The sequence below is a fragment of the Hemitrygon akajei genome, chromosome 14 (assembly GCF_048418815.1).
Source record: "Hemitrygon akajei chromosome 14, sHemAka1.3, whole genome shotgun sequence".
Taxonomy (NCBI): Eukaryota; Metazoa; Chordata; class Chondrichthyes; order Myliobatiformes; family Dasyatidae; genus Hemitrygon; species Hemitrygon akajei.
The window spans coordinates 1124783-1147776 of record NC_133137.1 but is presented as its reverse complement, the minus strand read 5'-3'; the positions used below and the strand labels follow the sequence as shown (position 1 = coordinate 1147776).

The window sequence follows — 22994 nt, the reverse complement described above, 5'->3', positions numbered from 1 at the left end:
ATGGGCAGATGGATCAGTGGGATTGTTATTTCTGGTGACCTGTTTTGTATCCATTAGAGTATTATTAGGTCACTCATGTAATGCAATATAAATTCATTAAAATGAGTCATCACAAGCAAGTAATTTAATGCAGGATTACCATAAACTGTAACAGTGATATTATGGCCATTAATAATTCAGCTCAGAGATCAAAATGGATCCACATGAATGCAAGAGAGGTCCAAAACAATACAGCTGAGTCACAAACCAAATTCAGTGTACAGACAGAAAAGTACGCACCCTGGGGTTATGTTGCACTAATAATCCAGCTTTGGTAGGCAGACAATAGTTGAACAAAGGTTTTAAAAGGATCTGGAGTTTGCTACCATGTACAAAGGCAGAGAGGAATTAAAAGATATATTCAAAAGGGAAGGTATTCACATCCATGATGAAGATTATTGTGATTGGTTGGATGTGGAGGGCTGGGAGCTGCAATGGAAACATAAGTGGACTCTAATTAATGTAACACACTAAAATCTGGAAGGACACAGCAGGTCAGGCATATTCTATGGAGAAAAATGGACAGTTGACATCTTGGGTGAAAATTCTACATCTGGACTGAAAGAGTAGAGAGCAGATTGCCGGTATACGGAGATGAGGGGAAGGACTGGAGCAAAAGTTGGCAGGTGATAGGTAGATCCAGGTGAGGCAGACAGAGCAGGGGAGAGTGGGAATAGTGACAGAGGTTGAGAGTTGATGGGTGGAGGAAGCAAAGGGCTGCAGATGGTGGGAATCTGATTGGAGAAGAAGGTAGATCATGGAACAAAGTGCCATTTTCTTTATTACATTCTCCATCTTCCTCTCCTATCAGATTCCAACATCCACAGCATCTTATCACTTCCAAATAACATCTTTCAACCTCTGTCACTATTCCCACTCTATTAATTTTTTAAAATTTTATATATATGTATTTCTTATTGTAATTTATAGCTTGTTTTTATTTTTATGTATTGCAATATACTGCTGCCATAAAACAACAAATTTCATGACATATGCCAGTGATATTAAACCTGATTCTAATTCCTCCACCAGCCTGTCACCCCATCCAAATCTGGAGCCACCTATTGCCTGCTTGTTCCTGCTCCAGCCCTTTCTCTTTATACCGGCCATATTCCCTCTACTCTTTCATTGATCCTCCATTTCTCTCTGCAGACATTGCTTGACCTGCTGAGTTCCTCTGGCATTGTGTTTCAATTCCTCAGCAAGTTTGTGAGAAGATGAGATCGGTTTGCTATCACCCTCCACACATTCTACTCCTATAAAGGAAAGGAGAGGTGCAAGAGCAACTATTCCTGATGAAGGATCTCACCCACCTCGGTTCTCCTCCTGGTCCCTTGACATTTTCCCCTTTAGCGCCCGACTCCAGCTGCCGATGTGCTCCCCAGACCTCAGCTTGTCCAGAGCGTCTTGCGAAACTGGTTTCAACCACGGAGGTCCGTATCTCCTGGGTAGGGCTGGGAGCTCCTCTGGCCACTGCTTCTTCTCTGATGCCTCCTTGTGTGACCTTCCAAAGGGCAGGAAGGAGAACTGTTGCAGGCCATGAGGGGCACCCAGGGCTGTGTGAGCTGTCCCCTCTCCATGTGGTGAGGCCCTCCCAGTAATGGTGCTGTCCTCCACAAAGCCCGAGTGCAGGAACACCAGACTTCCAGCCATGAGGTAAACCATGATAAAGGTAAAGAAACGCAAAGGCTTTCTGCGGAAACAGCGATGTATCTTGATCGCTAATCTGGCCATTCCCAATACATAACCTTCCTTAAGTGTGTCGTAACTTCAGGACAGTGAATATAAAAATATGGATATTTCAGACAAGCATTTCACGCAAAAAAAACATACAAAATATTTTGTAATCCAGAGCCAGAGGAATCACACGATTGTCCTGTTGCTCTGCAACTATTTTCTTCCAACTTTGTGCTTCAACTGTTTTGTGCCTTGTTCCTCCATTCAATATTAGGACAGAGTCACCAAATGAGCCTCACAAATCTCCCAGCCAATCACTTACAATGTAGTCAATATCGTTGTCAAATTCAGGGAATTAATAGTGTCCTGCCATCAGTAAGGGACAAACCCGATGCAAATCCTTCCTCCACTAAACCTGGCTCCACTGTCCTTACCCCCACCAACAGTCCACCTGAAGATGGTTATCCAGTTCACCAAATTTCTATCTACTGAGATAGTGTTTGGTTGAGCAGGCTGTAATGTTATATTCTACTCGGGGTCTGTCTTAGCAGAGTATTTTTATATCTTTTCCCTGTTTAAATTCTTCGGAAGCCGAGGGAGACTTGTGACAGAGAATGTTTATCTGGAAAATCACGAGAGTGGAGACGGCTTAAAAGTGGATGAATAGACACGTTTCTCAATTTCCCTTTGAATCTCACACGCAGCATTCTTGCGGGCATCTTTTCTTTCCTGTGGTGCTCATCCCCCTAGATGCCGCTTCCCACTCATCACCCCCCAAAAAAATTCCCTCCCATCGCCACACGCCTTTCCTTTCATACAAATGAAGCTTGCTAAGATCACAGACGAGGTAGACTTAGGGGTAAGAAGCAGCAAATCCAAGGCACTCTCTCTTCATCAGCTTGATGCTCATTCCGTCAGTTGGCAAAGGATTAGCCGCTGCAAGAGAACAGAACAATGGTATTGGCATTGGTTCATTATTGTAACATGTAATGAGATGCAGAGAAAAGCACAAGATCCAAACACACCACACTTAAAACAGAATGCAGAACATAGTGTACCTACAACAGAGAAAGTAGACAAATAAAGTGCGGGGGCTATCATAAGGTAGACTGGGAGATCAAGAATTCACCTTTTCGATTATGAGAAGTCCATTTAAGAGTCTGATAACAGTGGGATAGAAGTCATCCTTCAACATTGTGGCAGATGCTTTCAGAGTTTTGTATCTTCTGCCCGATGGAAGGGGGGAGACCAGAGAATGTCTGAGGTGGGAGAAGTTTTTGATTTTATTGGCTGCTTTCCCGAGGTAGTGGGAAGTGTAGAAGGAGTGAAAGAAGAGGAGATTCATCTAGGTGATGGATTAATCTGTGCCCACAACTCGCTGCAGTTCCTTGTGATCCTGGGAGTGCAGCTCTGGGCACAGAATTTTTTTTTTTAAAATGCAGTGACCTGTGCAGAGGCAGAGGGGGAGAGAGGGAGTGGGGAATAGGGGGCAAAGGGAGAGGAGGGGAGAGTGGGAAAGAGGGAGGAAGGGGAAGGGGAATGGGTAGAGGGGAGAGGGGAGAGGAAGAGAGAAAGAGAAAGGGAGAGGGAGAGAGAAGGTGAGAGAGAAAGTGAGAAAAAAACAAGGAAATATAGCTTTTTTGAGCTAACACAAAATGTTAAAGGAACTCAGCATTTCAGTCAGCATGGAGGGGAATATTTTGGGTTGACATTTTTGGGTTAAGCCCCTTCATCAGAAATGGAAAGGAAAAGGGCAGAGGCCAGTATAAGTTGGGGAGAGGGTAAGGAGCACAAGCTGGTGATAGGTGAGTCCAGGTGATGGGGAAGGAGGATGAGTGGGGGGTGGGGAAGAAGATCAAGTAAGAAGCCTTCCACCTCCTTCTCACCTGCCTGCCTGCCTATCATCTCCCCTCCTTCTTCCCTTTCTTCCATGGTCCACTGTCCTCTCCTATTATATTGCTTCTTCTTCAACCTTTTACCTCTTCCACCTCTAACCTCCAACATCTCACTTCATTCCACCTCCCCCCTCACCTGGTCTCACTGATCACCTGCCAGCTTATATTCTTTTTCCTTCCCTCCACCTTCTTATTCTGGTTACTATCCCCTTTCCTTTCCAGCCTAGATGAAGGCTCTTGGCTTGTAGTGATGACTGTTCATTTCCCTCCATTGATACTGCCTGACTTGTTGATTTCCTCCAGCAGAATACTGAGTGTGTGCTACTCAATATTTCAAGCAACTGCAGAATCTCATGTGTTTCTGAATTATGGCAATTGCCAATTTATAACTTAAAGAGGAAATTACCTTTATTGATCAAGGGATGCATTTTCCAGTTGTTAACAAATTTGTAAAATGTCAGCAATTCCAATAAAATTATGGCCATCATGCTGTATTTGACTGAGAATATACAACAGTAGCAGGAACAAACCACACAGTCCCTTGGGTCTATCCTCCTCTTCAGTGAGATCATGATAGATTCTGTGCCTCAAGTTCTTGACCCTGCTCAATCCCTCAAGTGTACAAAACCTTTCTCCATATGGTACATATTCCCTGGAAGAACGGCTGGATTGGCTTCATTTGCAGCTGACTCATTGAGAGATGAGGAACTGCTATGTTCTTGTCATTGCAGAAATGTGGCTCCAGGACATTTCATGCACTGTTAATCTACAGGCCAAGCAGGTCAGGGACTTATTCCAATATTACTTTGTGTCTGTATGGGTTATTGCATCGTAATTATATGTACTGTGTGCTGTCTGTAAGTGAATGTACTGTATTGTCATTTGCCTGAGAAATGCTGCTTCATTTAGCTGTATGCATCTACATGGTTGAAGGACAATTAAAGCTGAAGTTAAACTTGAACTTAATTCAATGATCTGCCAACATTGCTCTCTGCGGTAGAAATTCCAAAGATTCATCACCTTGAGAGAGAAGAAATTCCTGCAACACACACAAAATGCTGGAGGAACTCAGCAGGTCAGGCAGCATCTATGGAAAAGAGTATAGTCAATGTTTCAGGCCGAAAACCTTCAGAAGTACTGCGGAAGGAATTCCTCTTCACTTTCTTACCAAATAAGTGACTTCCACCTTATAAAACTACATCTCTGTTGTACAGTCCCCAACAAGGATATAGGACTCCTTGACCTCTACTCTATCAATCCTTCTTAAAATATATGTTTGTATACAGACACTCCTATACTTTAAACTTCACAGTAAGGACAAACCTATCTGATATTTCATTTTAAAATAACTCTTTCATCCAAGAACGAAGCTGGTAAACATTCACTCCCATCCCGCAAGTGCAAGAGTACCTTTGTTTAGAACCTGTATGCAGTACTTCTGGTGTGGTCTCACCAACAATTGCACAAGTGCTTCCCTGCTTGAGTAAGGACATTTCTCCCTATTAGTGTAGTTTCAATCTGAAATGTTTATTTCTTGTGCTACGTTTATAGAAAACAGTTGATTCAGTCCTCTCTTCTTGTTTGTTTGAAGGTTCTACCGTATAGACTTTACAGCGGCTCTACTTTATAAGGAGTCTGAGGAAACTTGGCAAAGACTCTTGCCAATTTCTACAGATGTAGGGTGGCTGGAGCATTCTGACTGGTTGCATCTCAACCTGATGTGGAGCTTTCAATGCATAGGATCACAAGAGGCTGCAGATGGTTGGAGACTCAACCAGTTCCATCCCTCCTCATCATCAAGGACATCTTCAAGAGATGATGCCTTGAGAAGGCAGCACATCAAAAGGCAGCATCCATCACTAAGACCCTCCCCATCAGGGACATGCCTCCTCTTGTTACTACCATCAGAGAGAGGTCGGGATGTTGAAAACCTTTTCTTAGTACTTTAGGAACAGCTTGTTTGCACCTGCCATCAGATTTCTGAGCATTCCATGAACACATTAATAATATCTCATTATTCTTTTTTTGTATAAATAGCTAATGTAACAGAAAGAATTAGTGAGGTAGTATTATTCAGACCATTATCAAAGAGCAATACCTTTAGAAAATGGCATCGATCATTAAGGTCCCTCACCATCTAAGGCAGGTCCACTCCTCATAAACACCATGTGGGAGGAAGTACAGGAGCCTGAAGACCAACATTCAATGATTCAGGAACAGCTTTTGCCCCTCTACAATCTGATTTCTGAATGGTTCATGAACCCAATAATGCTGCCTCTTTATTCCTTATTGTTTGCACTATCAATTTATTTTTTATGTCTTTGCAGTGCACTCCTGCCACAAAGCCACAAATTTCACATCTTTTAAGCCATTGATAACAAAACTTGATTCTGCGGTCCTCGTAGAAGATGCGTTGCTGTGCCGCACTTATAGCTTATAAAGAAATAAGCGCAGAAGGACAATGCTATAAGCTATAACCCATATTCAGCAGTCTTTGTAATGCTGACCCATGCCTCTTTGAGGCAGATATTGAATGTAGTTTCATTATCGCATTCACTAACTTGGATTGCTACCAGAAAAACATAGGCCCCAATTGGATTATCTCTGCAAAACAACACAAGAAAGCGAAGAAAGCGCACAAGAAACACACACACACACACACACACACACACACACACACACACACACACACACACACACACACACACACACACACACACACACACACACACACACAGTGGCTACTTTATTAGGTACACCTGCACTGCAATAGATATTCAGTTCTTGGTTTTCTGCTAACCTTGCTTTCTAAACTTAGCTGACCCTTGAATGATTACAAATACTTGTAAGTAAACTTCCAACTAACAGTTTGTTTAACTTATGTTCATAAATGGAAGTCAGTCTTCAGTTCTTAAAATGTAAATGGAAAGCAGTAATCAGCTTGAACTTGAAAGTACAGCTTTGCAAACAAGCTCTCTATTTTGCAGACACTCTGTGTAGAAGCAGATGCTAGTCACTGCACCTGCTTTATTACTGCTCAACATAGAGGGAAGACAAAGGGTTGTTTAAATTTGGCTGTTTCAAACAGACAAGCAGACTCTTGAATTGCTTATTTCAACAAAGCTTGAGAACTGATGGATAATATCATTTAGCATATCAATAACTAATGTGTTTGTTATTGAGAGTTTTATGTACTCAAGAGAAGTTAGCTTTACAGCATTAACTTTGAATTGTGAAAAATTAAGCTAAGCTTAATCTACAGTAAGCTCAGATCTATGTCTCTAAAAAATGCTTTTAGATCATTTGTGTTAAAAGAGGATCCTATGCTTGTGAAGTCATACAAGTGGATGAAAAGGGTATAAATGTAAAGAGAAGGTCAAGCTTATTAGGAATGAAGTAAAGAATATAAAGAAGAAGCCTGAAAAAAACCCATTGAATCTATTCCTCCAGCTTCCATTTTTTTTTGCAACGGATGACATGTTCAACTGCATCTTAGTATGTCTTTTGAGTGTATAGGAATTGTAACTATGCTTTGGAAATCTTTTGTGTTCAGGAATCTTTTGCCCCTATGTTTCAGAAATGCTTTATGCCTTTATGTTTTGTGCTTTGGAAATGATTTGTAATTTGGAAACGTTTTATAATGCTTCCAAATACATATCTACAGTGATGAAATGCTTTGAGAGGTTGGTCATGACTAGACTGAATTCCTGCCCCAGCAAGGACCTGGACCCATTGCAACTTGCCTATCCCCTCAATAGGTCAACAGCAGACACAATCTCAATGGCTCTCCATAAGGCTTTAGACCACCTGGACAACACAAACACCTATATCAGGATGCTGTTCATTGACTATAGCTTAGCATTTTATACCATCATTCTCACCATCCTGATTGAGAAGTTGTAGAACCTGGGCCTCTGTACCCCCCTCTGCAATTGAATCCTCGACTTCCTAACTGGAAAACAATTTGTGCGGATTGGTGATAACATACCCTCCTTGCTGACGATCAACACTGACACACCTCAGGGGCGGGTGCTTAGCCCACTGCTCTACTCTCTATACACACATGACTGTGTGGCTAGGCATAGCTCAAATACCATTTGTAAATTTGCTGATGATAATACCATTGTTGGTAGAATCTCAGGTGGTGATGAGAGGGTGAACAGGAGTGAGATATGCCAACTAGTGAAGTGGTGCCGCAGCAGCAAACTGGCACTCAACATCAGAAAGACGAAAGAGCTGATTGTGGACTTCAGGAAGGGTAAGACGAAGGAACACATACCAATCCTCATAGACTGATCAGAAGTGGAGAGAATGAGCAGTTTCAAGTTCCTGGGTGTCAAGATCTCTGAGGATCTAACCTGGTCCCAACATATTGATGTAGCTATAAAGAAGGCAAGACAGCGGTCATAATTCATTAGGAATTTGAAGAGATTTGGCATGTCAACAAATACACTCAAAAACCTCTATAGATGTACCGTAGTGAGCATTCTGACAGGCTGCATTGCTGTCTGGTATGGGGTGATGATGTGGCTGCTGCACAGGACTGAAAGAAGCTGCAGAGGGTTGTAAATCTAGTCTGCTCCATCTTGGGTACTAGTCCACAAACTACCCAGGACATCGTCAGGGAGATGTCTCAGAAAGGCAGCGTCCATTATTAAGGACCTTCAGCATCCAGGGTGTGCACTTTTCTCATTGTTACCATCAGGTAGGAAGTACAGAAGCCTGAAGGCACACACTCAGCGATTCAGGAACAGCTTCTTTCCCTCTACCATCCGATTCCTAAATGAACATTGAACCCTTGGACACTACCTTGCTTTTTTTAATATACAGTATTTCTGATTTTTTGCACATTTTTAAATTTATTCAATATACGTATACTGTAATTGATTTACTTATTTATTATTATTATTTTTATTTTTTTCTCTTCTATATTATATATTACATTGAACTGCTGCTATTAAGTTAGCAAATTTCACGTTACTTGCCAGTGACAATAAACCTGATTCTGATATTATATTTTAAGTATTGTGCTGTACTGCTACCCTAAAACAATAAATTTCATTGTCATGGTTCTGTTTGGCTGTTCCCCTTTAATGCTTCTTTCTCCCTGATTATGCCCTAATTTCAGTCATTAGATTTCCAATTGCTGCTAGTTTACTTAATTACAGTACAACTGGTTTTCATCAGAGACTGTGAAATAAGTACAATGGCGTCACTATCACAGGTTGCCAGTTTGTTGGTCTATTCTTGTGTGATACTTCGTTCGTTTTTCCGATTAGAACCATTAGTTCTAAGTCAGCTCTAGTTTCAAGATAGTCCCTGTAAATCCCATCTCCTTGTCAAGATTCCTCCGATTTGCTGTTCTACATTCACGTCTATACCAGCGTCCCCAACCCAGTCAATGTGCCGGTGTCCTGCACTTGGATTCTCCTCAGTCGCCCCTTGCAACATTCATGACATATGTCAGAGATAATAAATCTGATTCGCTTTATTTATCACATGTGCATCAAAATGTTGAAATATCCAGTGAAATAAGTCATTTGCATCACTGACCGATATACACTAACCTTACTAACCCCAACCAGTATAACTTCTGGAATTTGGGAGGAAACGGGAGCACCCAGAGGAAACCCACATGGGGAGAATGTATACACTGACAGCAATGGGCATTAAACCCCAATCCTCCAATCACTGGTGCTGTAAGACATCATGGTTAGTGTTTTCATATGGGTGATGCTAGGACTAGAAATTTTGGGTTATGGACAGAAGATGAGCATGTTGGGACTTCTTCATCATCTGAGTGCAGGAAGGAGAGTGTGAAGTACTCTTATAGCGGTGTATACAATTATGAGGAGCATAGATAGGCTGAATGTACACATTCTTTTCCCCAGGGTTGGGGAATCAAGAATTAGAGGGCATAGGTTTAAGGTGAGAGTGGAGAAATTTATTAGAAAAATGAGAGTCAAAATATTATTCACCAACAAGAGAAAATCTGAAGATGCTGGAAATGCAAGCAACACACACAAAATGCTGGAGCAACTCAGTAAACCAGAGAGCATCTATGGAAAAAAGCAAAGAGTTGGCATTTTGGGCAAACAATCCTGATGAAGGGTCTTGGCCCGAAACATCAACTATTTGCTCTTTTCCATAGATGCTGCCTGGCCTGCCAAACTGCTCCAGCATTTTGTGTGGTTTGTCAAAATATCTTTACCCAGAAGATGTTAAAGAAATGGAATGAGCTGCCAGAGGAAGTGGTACAGGCAGGTACATTAACAACACTTAAAAGCTAGATGGATAGGTACAGGGATAGGAAAGTTTTAGAAGGATGTGGACCTAATGCTGGTTAAAGGGACTAATATAGAAGAGAATCTTAGTCAGTATGGACCATTTGAGTTGAAGTTCTCGTTTCCATGCTGATACCTCATGTCACATGCCTGAGGAATTGAACTGAACTTACATCAGGGACTTGCTTTTCAAATGACACCCAGTTTTTCATCTCCATTGAATAAAAGGATGTCCTCTGATAGCTGAGTTCCATATGCATTATGTCCCCTTATCGTGGGCTGGAGGAATTTATATAATCATGTTTGGAAGGAATCCTTTTAGTTTTTCAACTTCATGCAGACTCCACTTAAGAGAAAACCCTGCCAGTCCATGTCCTCCACCCTTTCCCACATTGCCCTGTGTTACGAATGTGCAACAACTCTGAGGGGCCGAAGGGTACAGAGTCACCCCCCTCCTTTTTGAGAATCGCAAGATCGCTATTAATTCGGGTCTGGGACCCAGGAAATGAGAGAGAGACGTCCAGAATACACAGGGTTTGGAATGTGTCCTGGCCTCAGCAAGACGGAACCACTGATAACGGCCATTGTCTCTTGGAGACAGAATTGTGTATTGAGTACTGTACTATTCATTGAAGCCCTCAGGAGATGACCAGAGTGGGCTGGTTGAGGGATTGCATCATCCCAACCTGATTGACATCTGAGACCCCGTGAGTAAGGATAAAAGAGGGTCTGGGGAACAACCCCTTCAGACACACCAGGAGAAATGCTAGAAATCCCGTGACAGCATTTAATAACGACAGCCGGTGGGGCTCGCGTGCATCCTTTTCCCTTGCCTGGGAATTGGCAGGCTTACCACGGAAGAACGGCTTAGCTAAAGAAGAGGCCACAACAACGAAATTCCGAAGGATCGAAATCATAAAAAGGAAAGCCGGCAAGTTTTCTAAAAATCTCTCTTGACTCCAACCAAAGGCTGCAGCCTGAATGAACTGAGTGACTTTTATATTTCCAACGGGCAATACATTATCCCCTAGACAACGATAGAGCTTATTTCTTATTGATTATTATTATACCTGCACTTTTATATTTAGTATTGACAACGTATATTATCTGTATGCTTGCATTGATATTATTTTTGTGTATTTTTACTAATAAATACTGTTAAAAATAGTACCATCAGACTTCAACGGACCTCTCTACCTTTGCTGGTAAGTGACCCAGTTACGGGGTTCGTAACGCCTGAAAACTCTTCCCTTTTAGATATTTATCCAACCGCCTTTTAACAGCAGACAGTAGTTCCACCCCATTCACCTGGGAAATCTCTATCAGATCACCCTCAATCACTATACTCAGCAATAAAAGCCTCAGAAAGGGAACCAGTCTCCCAAAAGTGAACAATGTGAACCCAGTAATCTTGGGTTCCAGTGGTACATTGCCTATGTCAATTGAATAGCAGCTGGAGTTCTGCAGCATGGATCAAGAGTCCTAAGTTCAAATATCAGCTCAGAAAACGGGATATTTCAGTTCAGTTGAATTTGGAATTGAAATTGAAAATATCAGCAGTATGAAATTATCTGATTGCTATAAATACACCACAATCATATTTTAAAGAAAATTATCTGTTACTCTTAAAAGTCTGAAAAAATGCTGATGCTGTAAATTCAAAAAATAAGCAGAAAATGCCAAAAACACTCAGCATTTGTGAAACAGGACACTATGAACATTTTAGATTGAAGACCCTTTATCACATCCTAGGTGATTTGGTCTGTGTTGAAATCATAACTAACTGCTTCCTGATGCAATTAGGAACAGGCAGTAAATCTCTGAGTTTCCAGTAACTTCCCTGAATGAATTAGCTCACTTCCAGTCCAATGTTTTATTCTTCAGACTCATCTCAATAGTCTGCAGTGTTCCAGATGGGTTCAGACTAGATATTTATATAGCAGTCATTTACTCTCTCCCTCCTTTTATCACATTGAGATGAGGGTCCATTAGCCTCTTTAATTGCATCATGTTAATGTCTGCTAGTCTTTCATGACTGTTAGACCTGTGTACAATGTATTGTGTATGTTAATCAAAATGGCTTCTTTGGTTTGCTAGAGTAGGAATGCTTTTATGTTTGATAAGTGTTTTCTCTTGCAGTTGTTTAGCTTTGGACTTGCTGATATGGGGATTGTATTCATTTTTTAACCAATGGGGAATGTTATTTTGTCTTGTGAGGCTGGGAGCTTGGGGGTTTTGCGGTCTTTTCAGGAGAGGCGGGAAGGAGATGCCGAGGAAGGTGGACGTGCACTGCACTGCTGGGTCGACCACTGGGGTGGTCCCAGGTGCGAGGACGTGGAGGTCGGAGGCAAGCGACAAGGGGTCAAATGGTTCAATGGTTGAGCTCCAACAATGTGCACTAAACTGACTGAACTTTGATAAGTTGGTGTCTTTTACTTTATTTTCTTTTCCTTCATATATACTGTATTGCATAGTACTCTTTTAGTTTTAGTAAAATCTTTAAAGTGTATTCCATAACGGTATCTGGTGTGAGTTTGATATTGTGTGTGCACGCACGGCATAAACTTGATTCTCACAGCACCTGCATGTACGGGATGTGGGGTTGGTGAGTGGCTGGATCTCCTTTTCCCCCTAGACGTATACCAGCCTATTGGGTAAGTGTTAGATTTGTGGGGGCTCATCTGGGATTGGATTGTCAGGTGCTGTGGAATCGCGCAGGCAGCAGAGCGGAGATGGACAGAGTTAAGATTGTTAACTGGTGCGAGTTGGAAGATGTACCGGTGTAGTATGCCTGTGTAGTGAGCGGGGTGGATTTTCGAGTTTCGGAAGATGCGTTAGTGCGGGGGTTAAGTTTGGTAAACGGTATTGGGCAGGTAGAATTGGTAGCTAGACGGTGTGGTAAAGAGGTAGAGTCTAGTTGGGTGTTGGTTCATACGAGTGCTGACGTCATGACGTTGGAACTGCCAGTGAAGGTCAGTGTTCTGGGGGAGGCGGGGCTGTGGGGGCTCCACACCTTCTCCGAGGATGAGGATGATGAGACACCGGAGGAGGAGCTAGAGCTAGAGGTGGCCCCCAGAGAGGTGCCCGTCACTAGTAAAGGGGGGTCAGAGGGGGAAGGCGTGACTAGGCCCCGCCCCCCAGGTAGGGTGGAAGCCACGGAGCTGGCAGCCGCACTTAACTCCCTGGTGGGAGCGGCCGAGAGGCCCCGGCTGAAACTGGGGGTGCTCTCCGGAGCCAAGCCCACTCTGGACGGGGAGGTGGACTATGAGACCTGGATCGAGCATACGTCTTTGATATTAGAGGAGTGGCCAGGCTCGGAGGAGGAGAAGAGGCAGCGATTGGTGGGAAGTTTGAGGGGTTCGGCAGCCAAAACAGTCCGGGAGTTGAAAGCTGAAAAGCCTGGGGTTTCAGTGGAGGAATGTATAGAGGTTTTGGAGGGAACATTTGGGTTGTCGGGGAACCCTGGCTGCTTTTAGCAGAGTTCCCACGCCTGGAACAACGGAGAGGGGAAAAGCTCTCCGAGTACATATTTCGGATGGAGGGGATGCTTACGGGGTTGCAGCGCCGGGGGGTAGTGAAGGCGCCTGACGTGGCTAGCGTGAGGATGAGTCAGTTATTCAGTGGCTCTCTGAAGGAGGACAAGGCGGCGTGGACTATCTGACAGGCTTATAGAAAGGGATCCCTCCATCATTCGGGCAACTGATTAGAGAGGTGCGGGAGGAAGAGAGAGCGTTGGGGTGGAAAAGGGGCTCGGGCCACCGGGAGCGAGCCTCAGCGATACAGGAAGTGGTGGCTGGGTGGAGGACTGAAAACCCCCAGGGGAGTAGGGACCCCCCTCTGGAGGGGAAGAACAGGGAAGGTACTCACTCCTGGGGGCGGCCCGTGCAGTGGGTTGGGAGCGGGGGCCGTCCTAGGAGAGGAGGGGCAGTGGGCAGCATGTGCTTTAACTGTGGGAAAGAGGGGCATTTCAGGCAGAACCTTTTGGCTCGAGATGGGATGATCGATGTGAAGAGGCACTCCGATCTTTGAAAAGGGCACTGACCCAGGCCCCGGTGCTGGCTTTTGCTGATCCCCAGAAGCCATATGTGCTGCACACGGATGCCAGCCGAGAGGGTCTAGGGGCTGTTCTGTACCAGGAGCATGGCAAAGCATTGAGGCCGGTAGCCTTTGTCAGCCGAAGCTTGTCGCCATCTGAGAGAAACTATCCCACGCATAAGTTGGAGTTCCTGGCGCTGAAGTGGGCGGTGGTGGACAAGTTGAGTGATTACCTGTACGGAGCCAAGTTTGAGGTGAGAACGGATAACAATCCTCTCACTTATATTTTGACTTTGGCTAAGCTGGATGCCACAGGACATCGGTGGCTGGCGGCCTTGTCGGTATATGATTTCAGCCTGAGGTACCGCCCAGGAAGCAAGAATGTTGATGTGGATGCTTTGTCACGTCGGGAGCCTGGGGAACAGGAGAAGGATGAGGAGTGGGAGAATGTCCCTGCCCCTGGAGTGAAGGCTATGTGTCAGTTTGCTATCACGGTGAAGGCCGAGGGAAGAGGAAGGCTGGAGCGAGCCGTGGACCATTTGGGGGCTTTTGACGACGCCATACCCCTAGCTTACTGTGACCTGACCACACTGCGGACTAAACAGTTGCCAGAACTGAGTCCGGGGAAAGTGGCAGCTGCTCAGCAAAATGACCCGGGTCTTGGCACTGTGTGGAGAGCGGTACAGAAGAGGGATGTGGCATTGGCTGAGAAGGCGAAACACCCATTCGTGCCCCTGTTGTTGAAGGAATGGTCTCGGTTGAAGTTAAAGAACCAAATCTTGTACCAGGTAACGGCGCCTCCGGACCAACCCCACTGTTGGCAACTGGTCTTGCCGGAGGCGTATCGGCAGGCTGTACTCCAGGCCCTACATGATGATTCCGGACGCTTGGGGGTGGAAAAGACCTATGGATTACTCAAAGACCAGTTCTACTGGCCCCGGATGAGGGGGGAAGTCGAAGAATACTGTAGGGGATGCAGTCGTTGCATCCGGAGGAAGACCCTGCCAGCGTCGGCGGCTCCACTGTCGCACTTGCAGAGTGCGGGATCTCTGGACCTGATGTGTATGGATTTTCTGTCGATTGAGCTCGACACCAGCAACACCGTGAATGTCTTAGTCATCACCGATCATTACACTCGCTATGCTCAGGCATTTCCCACTAAGGATCAGAAAGCGACGACAGTGGCGAAGGTGCTATGGGAGAAGTATTTTGTTCATTACGGCCTTCCCAGGCGAATCCATAGCGATCAGGGGCGGGACTTTGAGAGCCGCCTTATCCATGAATTACTGACTATGCTTGGGGTTGAGAAATCCAGGACTACCCCTTATCACCCACAGGGTGATCCTCAGCCAGAGAGGTTCAACAGGACCCTGTTAGATATGCTCGGGACACTGGAGATTGAGCAGAAAAATAAGTGGAGTCGTCATATTGGACAATTGGTTCACTGTTACAATTGTACTCACAATGATGCTACAGGGTACTCGCCTTATTATCTGATGTTCGGGCGGGAAGCGAGGTTGCCCATTGACTTGTGTTTTGGGGCTGAAGCCGATGAATTACCTGGGAAGCCCTATCTAAGGTATGTGTCCGATTTGAGGAGAGAGTTGAAAAGGATGTACGAGTTGGCTGAGGTGGCGGCTACCAAACAAAATCAGAGGAATAAGATGAGATATGATCAAAAGGTGAAGTTTGCCCAATTATTGCCGGGTGACCGGGTCCTCTTACAGAATTTGGGACTCCCTGGTAAGCACAAGTTGGCAGATCAATGGGCGGCCAGCCCCTATGTAATAGAGAGCCAGATGCCGAACCTGCCAGTTTACCGGGTGAAACCTGAGGATGGGAAAAGGCCTATCAAAGTACTCCATCGGAATCACCTGCTGCCCCTGGGTCAAGCGGTGCGGGTGGACAAGCAGCCAGAGAGGGAGGTTGTGCCTAGTACAAGGACTCTGCGAGGGTGCGGAGCGAGGGAAGAGCCCGCTGCTGAAGAGCCGAGATGGGTCCTTAACCCAGGAATGGATACCGATTCGGAAGATGACGACTCAGATGAGTGGCCCCTGCTCCCATTCGCTGGCGTTTCAGTATCAGAAGAGGAGGCTCCTGGCCTTTCCCCTACTGAGTTGGGCGAGAGGAGGGAAGGTGTTGATGGTCAGATGGAGAGACAGCCAGCGTTGGGGGGAGAGAGGGTGGTACCTGAACATGAGCCAGAGGGTCCTCAGGTGAGGGGGGAACCCCGTGAGGGAGGGAGTGAGGATCTGACAGGTAGATCTGGGGTGTCCGAGGCAGAGGGTTCGCAGGTGAAGAGGGAGCCCAGTGAGGCAGAAGGGGTACGGAGATCTCAGAGGAGTAGGCGCCCCCCCAGAGCAGTTGACATATGTGGTGCCAGGAGAACTGAGTGTGATTTCTACTGCTCTGGGTAGTTATGTCGCTGCTTTCTGCACCTGGGTTGGGTTTTGTGTGTTGCAAGAAGCCTTGGGGAACTCTGGTAATGTCATGAGGGCATGACATTTGCTGGTGGGGGGAGAATGTACAATGTATTGTGTATGTTAATCAAAATGGCTTCTTTGGTTTGCTAGAGTAGGAATGCTTTTATGTTTGATAAGTGTTTTCTCTCGCAGTTGTTTAGCTTTGGACTTGCTGATATGGGGATTGTATTCATTTGTTAACCAATGGGGAATGTTATTTTGACTTGTGGGGCTGGGAGCTTGGGGGTTTCGCAGTCTTTTGAGGAGAGGCGGGAAGGAGACTCCGAGGAAGGTGGACGTGCGCTGCACTGCTCGGTCGACCACCGGGGTGGTCCCAGGTGCGAGGACGTGGAGGTCGGAGGCAAGCGACGAGGGGTCGAATGGTTCGATGGTTGAGCTCCAACGGTGTGCACTAAACTGACTGAACTTTGATAAGTTGGCACCTTTTACTTTATTTTCTTTTTCTTCATATATACTGTATTGCATAGTACTCTTTTAGTTTTATTAAAATCTTTAAAGTGTATTCCATAATGGTATCTGGTGTGAGTTTGATATTGTGTGTGTACGCGCGGCATAAACTTGTTTCTCACAGCACCTGCGTGTATGGGAGGTGGGGTTGGTGAGTGGCTGGATCTCCTTTTCCCCTAGACATATACCAGCCTGTTGGGTAGGTGTTACACCTGGATCCTTTAAATCTTCTTGCTGCTCCACACATTCTAGCACCTAGTTATTTTGGAAAAAACTTTGATCTATTTTCTTGTGCCTAATGAGTATGCCTCCCACATCTCACATTCGCTTAATGTTCCCTGCTCACTTATCTGGTCCCTAGGGTCTAAATGCTTAGTTTTTAACCATTAAAATTTGCAAGGCTTACCTGGGGAACAAAAAAAAATGCTTTTGTTTTCAATAATAAATCTCTGTGGCAGCAAATACACAATTTACATTCTTGTTCATTTTGCATACGTGGCTTTTATCACCAACATTGCTCATCTGTGGGAGCTGCTAATCAGTGTTGTTGCCAATGAACAGGACTCTGAAAACTCACACTCATTTCTCAATCAATGTACTTCTGCACAAGGTGAATGGCATGACTCCTGTCACCACACTGTTCTGAAGTCTGAACAGACAAATGCCATTTTTGTACAGAATTGACTAGCAGTTATGGATATTGATGGTCTAGTAAACTGTGCATGCTTGAACTCTTTACTTGCAAGGTCATTCACCACTCATAATACAAGTGTTAAAAGTCAATAGAAAATACAAGCTAACAATCAATGGCATTTTGATGTTAGTAAAGTAATTGTCTACTAGTTGCTGAGTGTGTCCCTTATATCCTTTGATAATAATCCTTATTTCGTCTCCGTAAGTCAAACGTCTCTGGTTCATTGCTGTAAAAAGGGAAACTATGCTCTTTAAAGACATTTCTTGCCTTGGTTGCCTGTACTCTATCTGCAATCTATCTTGCCCAGACTTTACTTAACCCCTGTTATGCCGCAACTTCCACAAATGGAGTGTTGGAAATGATGAAGGATGGAGGTTTGCAATGGTAAGTGGAAAACGGAAAACAAAGACAATGGGCTGTTGCAAAGCTACAGAAACTTTGTTAAAGTTGAACACTTTCTTGAAGCATTCTGTTCACCTCTGGTTACCTCATTATAGAAAGGATGTGGAAGGTTTAGAGAGGGTGCAGAAGAGATTTATCAGGATGCTATCTTGGATTAGAGAATGTGTCTTACAAAGAAAGATTGAGTAAGCTAGGGCTTTTTTTTCTTTAGAGTGAAGGATGAGAGATGACTTGATGGAGGTGTATAAGATTATGGGAGACATAGATAGAGTGGGCAGCTACCACCTTTTTCCCAGGGCAGCAATGGAAATACCTGAGGAAATCCTTTTAAGGTGAGTGGAGGAAAGATTAGGGGAGATGTCAATTTAGGTTTTTTTTACACAGAGAGTGATGGGTACATGCAATGCACTGCAGGTTATGGTGGTAGAGTCTGATATAAAAGGGGCATATAAGAGACTTTTAGGCATATGGAAGATTAAATGTTATGGGCTGTGCATAAGGGGAGGGTTAGATTGATTACAGAGTAGGTTTATGTTGGTCAACACAACATCGTGGGTCAAAAAGCCCATGTTGTGCAATACTGTTCTATGATCTAAGAAATAATCAATTGAAATCATGCCAAAAGACCAGTCTGCAATTGCTATTATTTACAATTTTGATTTAGTTGTGTATTATTTTTAAAAAATTGATGCATTCCACATTTTTATCACGTAATAACAAAAAACCTATACACTCAAACTGAACTGAAGTATTGAAAATTTTAAGCTCTACCTACATAGAACATAGAACATTACAGCACAGAAAAAGGCCTTTTGGCCCTTCTTGGCTGTGCCGAACCATTTTTCTGCCTAGTCCCACTGACCTGCACCTGGGCCATATCCCTCCAAACCCCTCTCATCCATATACCTGTCCAAGTTTTTCTTAAATGTCAAAAGTGAGCCCACGTTCACCACCTTCTGTTATCACCTCACTAGCATGTTTGTGTTGAGCCATTGGATAAACATTCAAAGATCTGTTGATTATTATTAGACTGAGAGGGTGCAATTCCAAGATTTCAATCATTCCCATTTTGGATTTGAACACTAAAGGATTCTGGGACTTTGGGACTGAACGGGACAATAAACTTCAGCTGGCACAACTTGACTATGTTATCATTAAACATTTTGGTTCAAGGTTAGTTGGGTCAACCAGTTTAATACTTTAACTATAACTGTGAGAGTGTATTGTGCATTCTGTTATTATCTTTCCCTTGTGCTGCCTCCATGTACTTTAGTTTGTAATGATCTGTATGGATAGCACGCAAAAGAAAGCTTTTCACTGTATCTCAGTACATGTGACAATAGTAAAGAAATTATCAATTATGTGTTAAAATTCAGTATGTTATACAATGGACACAATTTCATCAACTATGTATAGAATTATAAGTCTTTGAGTTTGAGTGGGGGATGTATATACAGAATGTGGGCATCATTGCAAAGACCACAATTTACCACCTATCCCCTGAGAATTTGGCAGTGGGCTTTCAGCAAGGCCTTTGACAAAGTTCCACATGGAAGGTTAGTTAAGAAGGTTCAGTCGTTAGGTATTAATGCTGGAGTAATAAAATGGATTCAACAGTGGCTAGATGGGAGATGCCAGAGAGTAGTGGTGGATAATTGTTTATCGGGATGGAGGCCGGTGACTAGCGGGGTGCCTCAGGGATCTGTTTTGGGCCCAATGTTGTTTGTAATATACATAAATGATCTGGATGATGGGGTGGTAAATTGGATTAGTAAGTATGCCGATGATACTAAGGTAGGAGGTGTTGTGGATAAAGAGGTGGGTTTTCAAAGCTTGCAGGGAGATTTATGCCGGTTAGAAGAATGGGCTGAACATTGGCAGATGGAGTTTAATGCTGAGAAGTGTGAGGTTCTACATTTTGGCAGGAATCATCCAAATAGAACATACAGGGTAAATGGTAGGGCATTGAGGAATGCAGTGGAACAGAGAGATCTAGGAATAACAGTGCATAGTTCCCTGAAGGTGGAGTCTCATGTAGATAGGGTGGTGAAGAAGGCTTTTGGAACGCTGGCCTTTATAAATCAGAGCATTGAGTACAGAAGTTGGGATGTAATGTTGAAATTGTACAAGGCATTGGTAAGGCCAAATTTGGAATATTGTGTACAGTTCTGGTCACTGAATTATAGGAAAGATATCAATAAATTAGAGAGAGTGCAGAGACGATTTACTAGGATGTTACCTGGGTTTCAGCACTTAAGTTACAGAGAAAGGTTGAACAAGTTAGGTCTCTATTCATTGGAGCGTAGAAGGTTGAGGGGGGATTTGATCGAGGTATTTAAAATTTTGAGAGGGATAGATAGAGTTGACATGAATAGGCTGTTTCCATTGAGAGTAGGGGAGATTCAAATGAGAGGACATGATTTGAGAGTTAGGGGGCAAAAGTTTAAGGGAAACACGAGGGGGTATTTCTTTACTCAGAGAGTGATAGCTGTGTGGAATGAGCTTCCTGTAGAAGTAGTAGAGGCCAGTTCAGTTGTGTCATTTAAGGTAAAATTGGATAGGTATATGGACAGGAAAGGAGTGGAGGGTTATGGGCTGAGTGCGGGTAGGTGGGACTAGGTGAGATTAAGAGTTCGGCACGGACTAGGAGGGCCGGAATGGCCTGTTTCCGTGCTGTGATTGTTATATGGTTATATGGCTGCCTTCTTGAATCTGAGTGTTGAAATTATTTAAATCCAATTATGCATTTGGGAAAGGGGCTCCAGGATTTGAACTCAGCAATGTTGAAAGAGTGGTGATATACTGCTATATCAGAGTTGAATTTCAGGGAGGGCTTGAATCAAGATTTACTCCGATGTGAATGATGTCTGGTCTGTTTCAGCTCCTTTCATAATTTATGAAAGACCAGAGAAAAATACTAATGTACATTTGGTTTTGAATCACACAGCTCCAAGCAAAACCCTGCAGCCAAACTGCCACTCATTCTAATTTGTCAGGTAAGACCGAAAGGATGCATACACTGCTCAACATTTATCACCTAGCAGTGTTAGTGTGTGGCCAGGGAAGGTAGTTTCCAGTGTACAGAGATCAGTAAATCTTTCCCCTTAACAACACAGGGTGGATGAAGGAACAGGCTTTGTAGACCACACGGATTCCAGTCAGAAGCTACCTAGTGAAGTGGCCACTGAGTGTATATTGAGATAGTACAAAATGAAAAAAACCAGGATGCAGAATATAGTATTAGAGAGAAAGTGCAGGCAGAGATCAGAATTTCCAAATGACTTTCAGAATGCTGTATCTTTTTCTTTCTTGTTCTCATAAAAAATCATCAGCACAAAATGTAAACTGTCACAACAGGTAAGAAACATCCTACTGGGGAATCTCAAACAGGTCATGTAGCATCCGGGGGATGAAAGCAGCTGTCAATATTTCGAACTGAAGCATTGATGGCACGACAATGGTGGGGCTCATCATCGACAATAATGAGATAGCCTACAGAGAGTAAGTGGAAGAGCTCAAAGCCTGGTGCCAGGTGAATAACCCCTTCTTCAATGTCAAAATGACAAAGAAGATGGTTAGTGACTTCAGGAGAACTTGTCCCATTCACACCCCCTTTTACACTGGTGGCACTGTGGAAACTGTGAGCAGCTTCAAACTCCTGGGAATGCACATCTTACACAAGCTCTTAAGGTCCCAGAACACATCCTACACAATCAAGAAATCTCACCAATGGCTCTATCTTCTGAGAAGGCTGAAGAGAGCTAGACTATGCACATTAATACTCACAACCTTCTACTGATGCACAGTAGAGAGCATCCTAACATGTGCATCACTGCGTAGTATGGAAACTGCACTGTGGCGGACAGGAAGACCCTACGACAGGTAGCCTAAACTGCCCATCACATCACCAGAGCAGCCTATTTGTTATGTTCTGTAACTTCAATGCATTAAACTAATTTAAAGGAAGACACGGGAGTCTGAAATATGAGGCTATCTTCGTGTTTACTTTAAGCGAGGCATGCACCTATCATGTAGAGCACGACAACATATGCAATTAACATGATTTTACGTATACCCGTAATTAACTATTTATTCGAACAAGGATGCTTAATCAAACAATTTATATATGTAAGATCACTCAAATATTATTGAAATATTAAATACACAATACTCCTCCCTGCTTAGCTGTCAACACCAACTCAATAGAGAATGCATCTCAACAATATACACAGTATACTATATAATACAACTACTATATAGAGACATCTACAGCATAGCAAATTTTAAATTGTCCTATTCAGGCCTAAAGGTTTAATCACCATTGAGGATTTCTTATTCTTGTGAGATAATGTCTTTCCTGACAGGTGAGATCACTCTCCTTTGCCGGTGAGACTTGTGGCTGTGAAAGCAATCTCAGATTCTTGGGCCTCTTCTGTGGTGACTGTAAAAGTTGACTCTGAGACTGCAGGAAGTAGTTCTGACAGCTCTGGACATCTTTCTTCTTCTATTTCTTTCTTCCGGTTTCTGCATCTTGATCTTGTGAAAGTGCATTCAGTTCACTATATTCCCTTATTAATCCTTCTAATGCTCCCTTTATAATCTGATCTCTTCTCTTGGTTTCCTCATGCACAATATCATCTGACAAATCCTCTGTTTTCGTATCTTCATTGACTCCTTTCTTTTTGGCCTTCCATTCATCCAGCTGGGCTTTGGCCTCAGCATTTATTTATATAAGCAGCTTTTTGCCTCCCATTGAAATTCATGCAATTAACTTAATGCACACAGAGAAGATTTTGGTTCTTTATACTCACAAAAGCTGAATGCTTGCATCTTTCGTGAAGCTCCTTGAACTCTTTTTCAGCTTAAAACCAAGCCACGTTTTGTAAGTAAATGCCTGATTAACATATCAGAAGCTTTCTAATATATGTTGCCTACAAAAACTATTGTAGTCGGACTACTGCTTTCATGACGTTCAGGATTCCTCTGAGCAACATGGTCCTTCCTTGGTCCAATATGCTTTCCAACCAGAGGCATAGAG

At 43.6% G+C, this 22994-nt stretch overlaps 1 protein-coding gene across 3 annotated transcripts in view; it reads right to left on the bottom strand.

Annotated features, from left to right (window-relative positions):
- Positions 1-22994, bottom strand: part of LOC140738213 (sialate:O-sulfotransferase 2-like) — a 541075-nt gene that overhangs the window by 276128 nt on the left and 241953 nt on the right. For 2 of the 3 annotated variants that reach the window (XM_073065319.1, XM_073065321.1), the window contains exon 2: positions 1353-2652. In XM_073065319.1, coding sequence (XP_072921420.1) covers positions 1353-1773 — 421 coding nt within the window. In that variant the 5' untranslated portion in view covers positions 1774-2652. Of the gene's footprint in view, positions 1-1352; positions 2653-2845; positions 2860-22994 lie in introns of those variants that run through there. The other variant, XM_073065320.1, reaches the window with a different exon arrangement.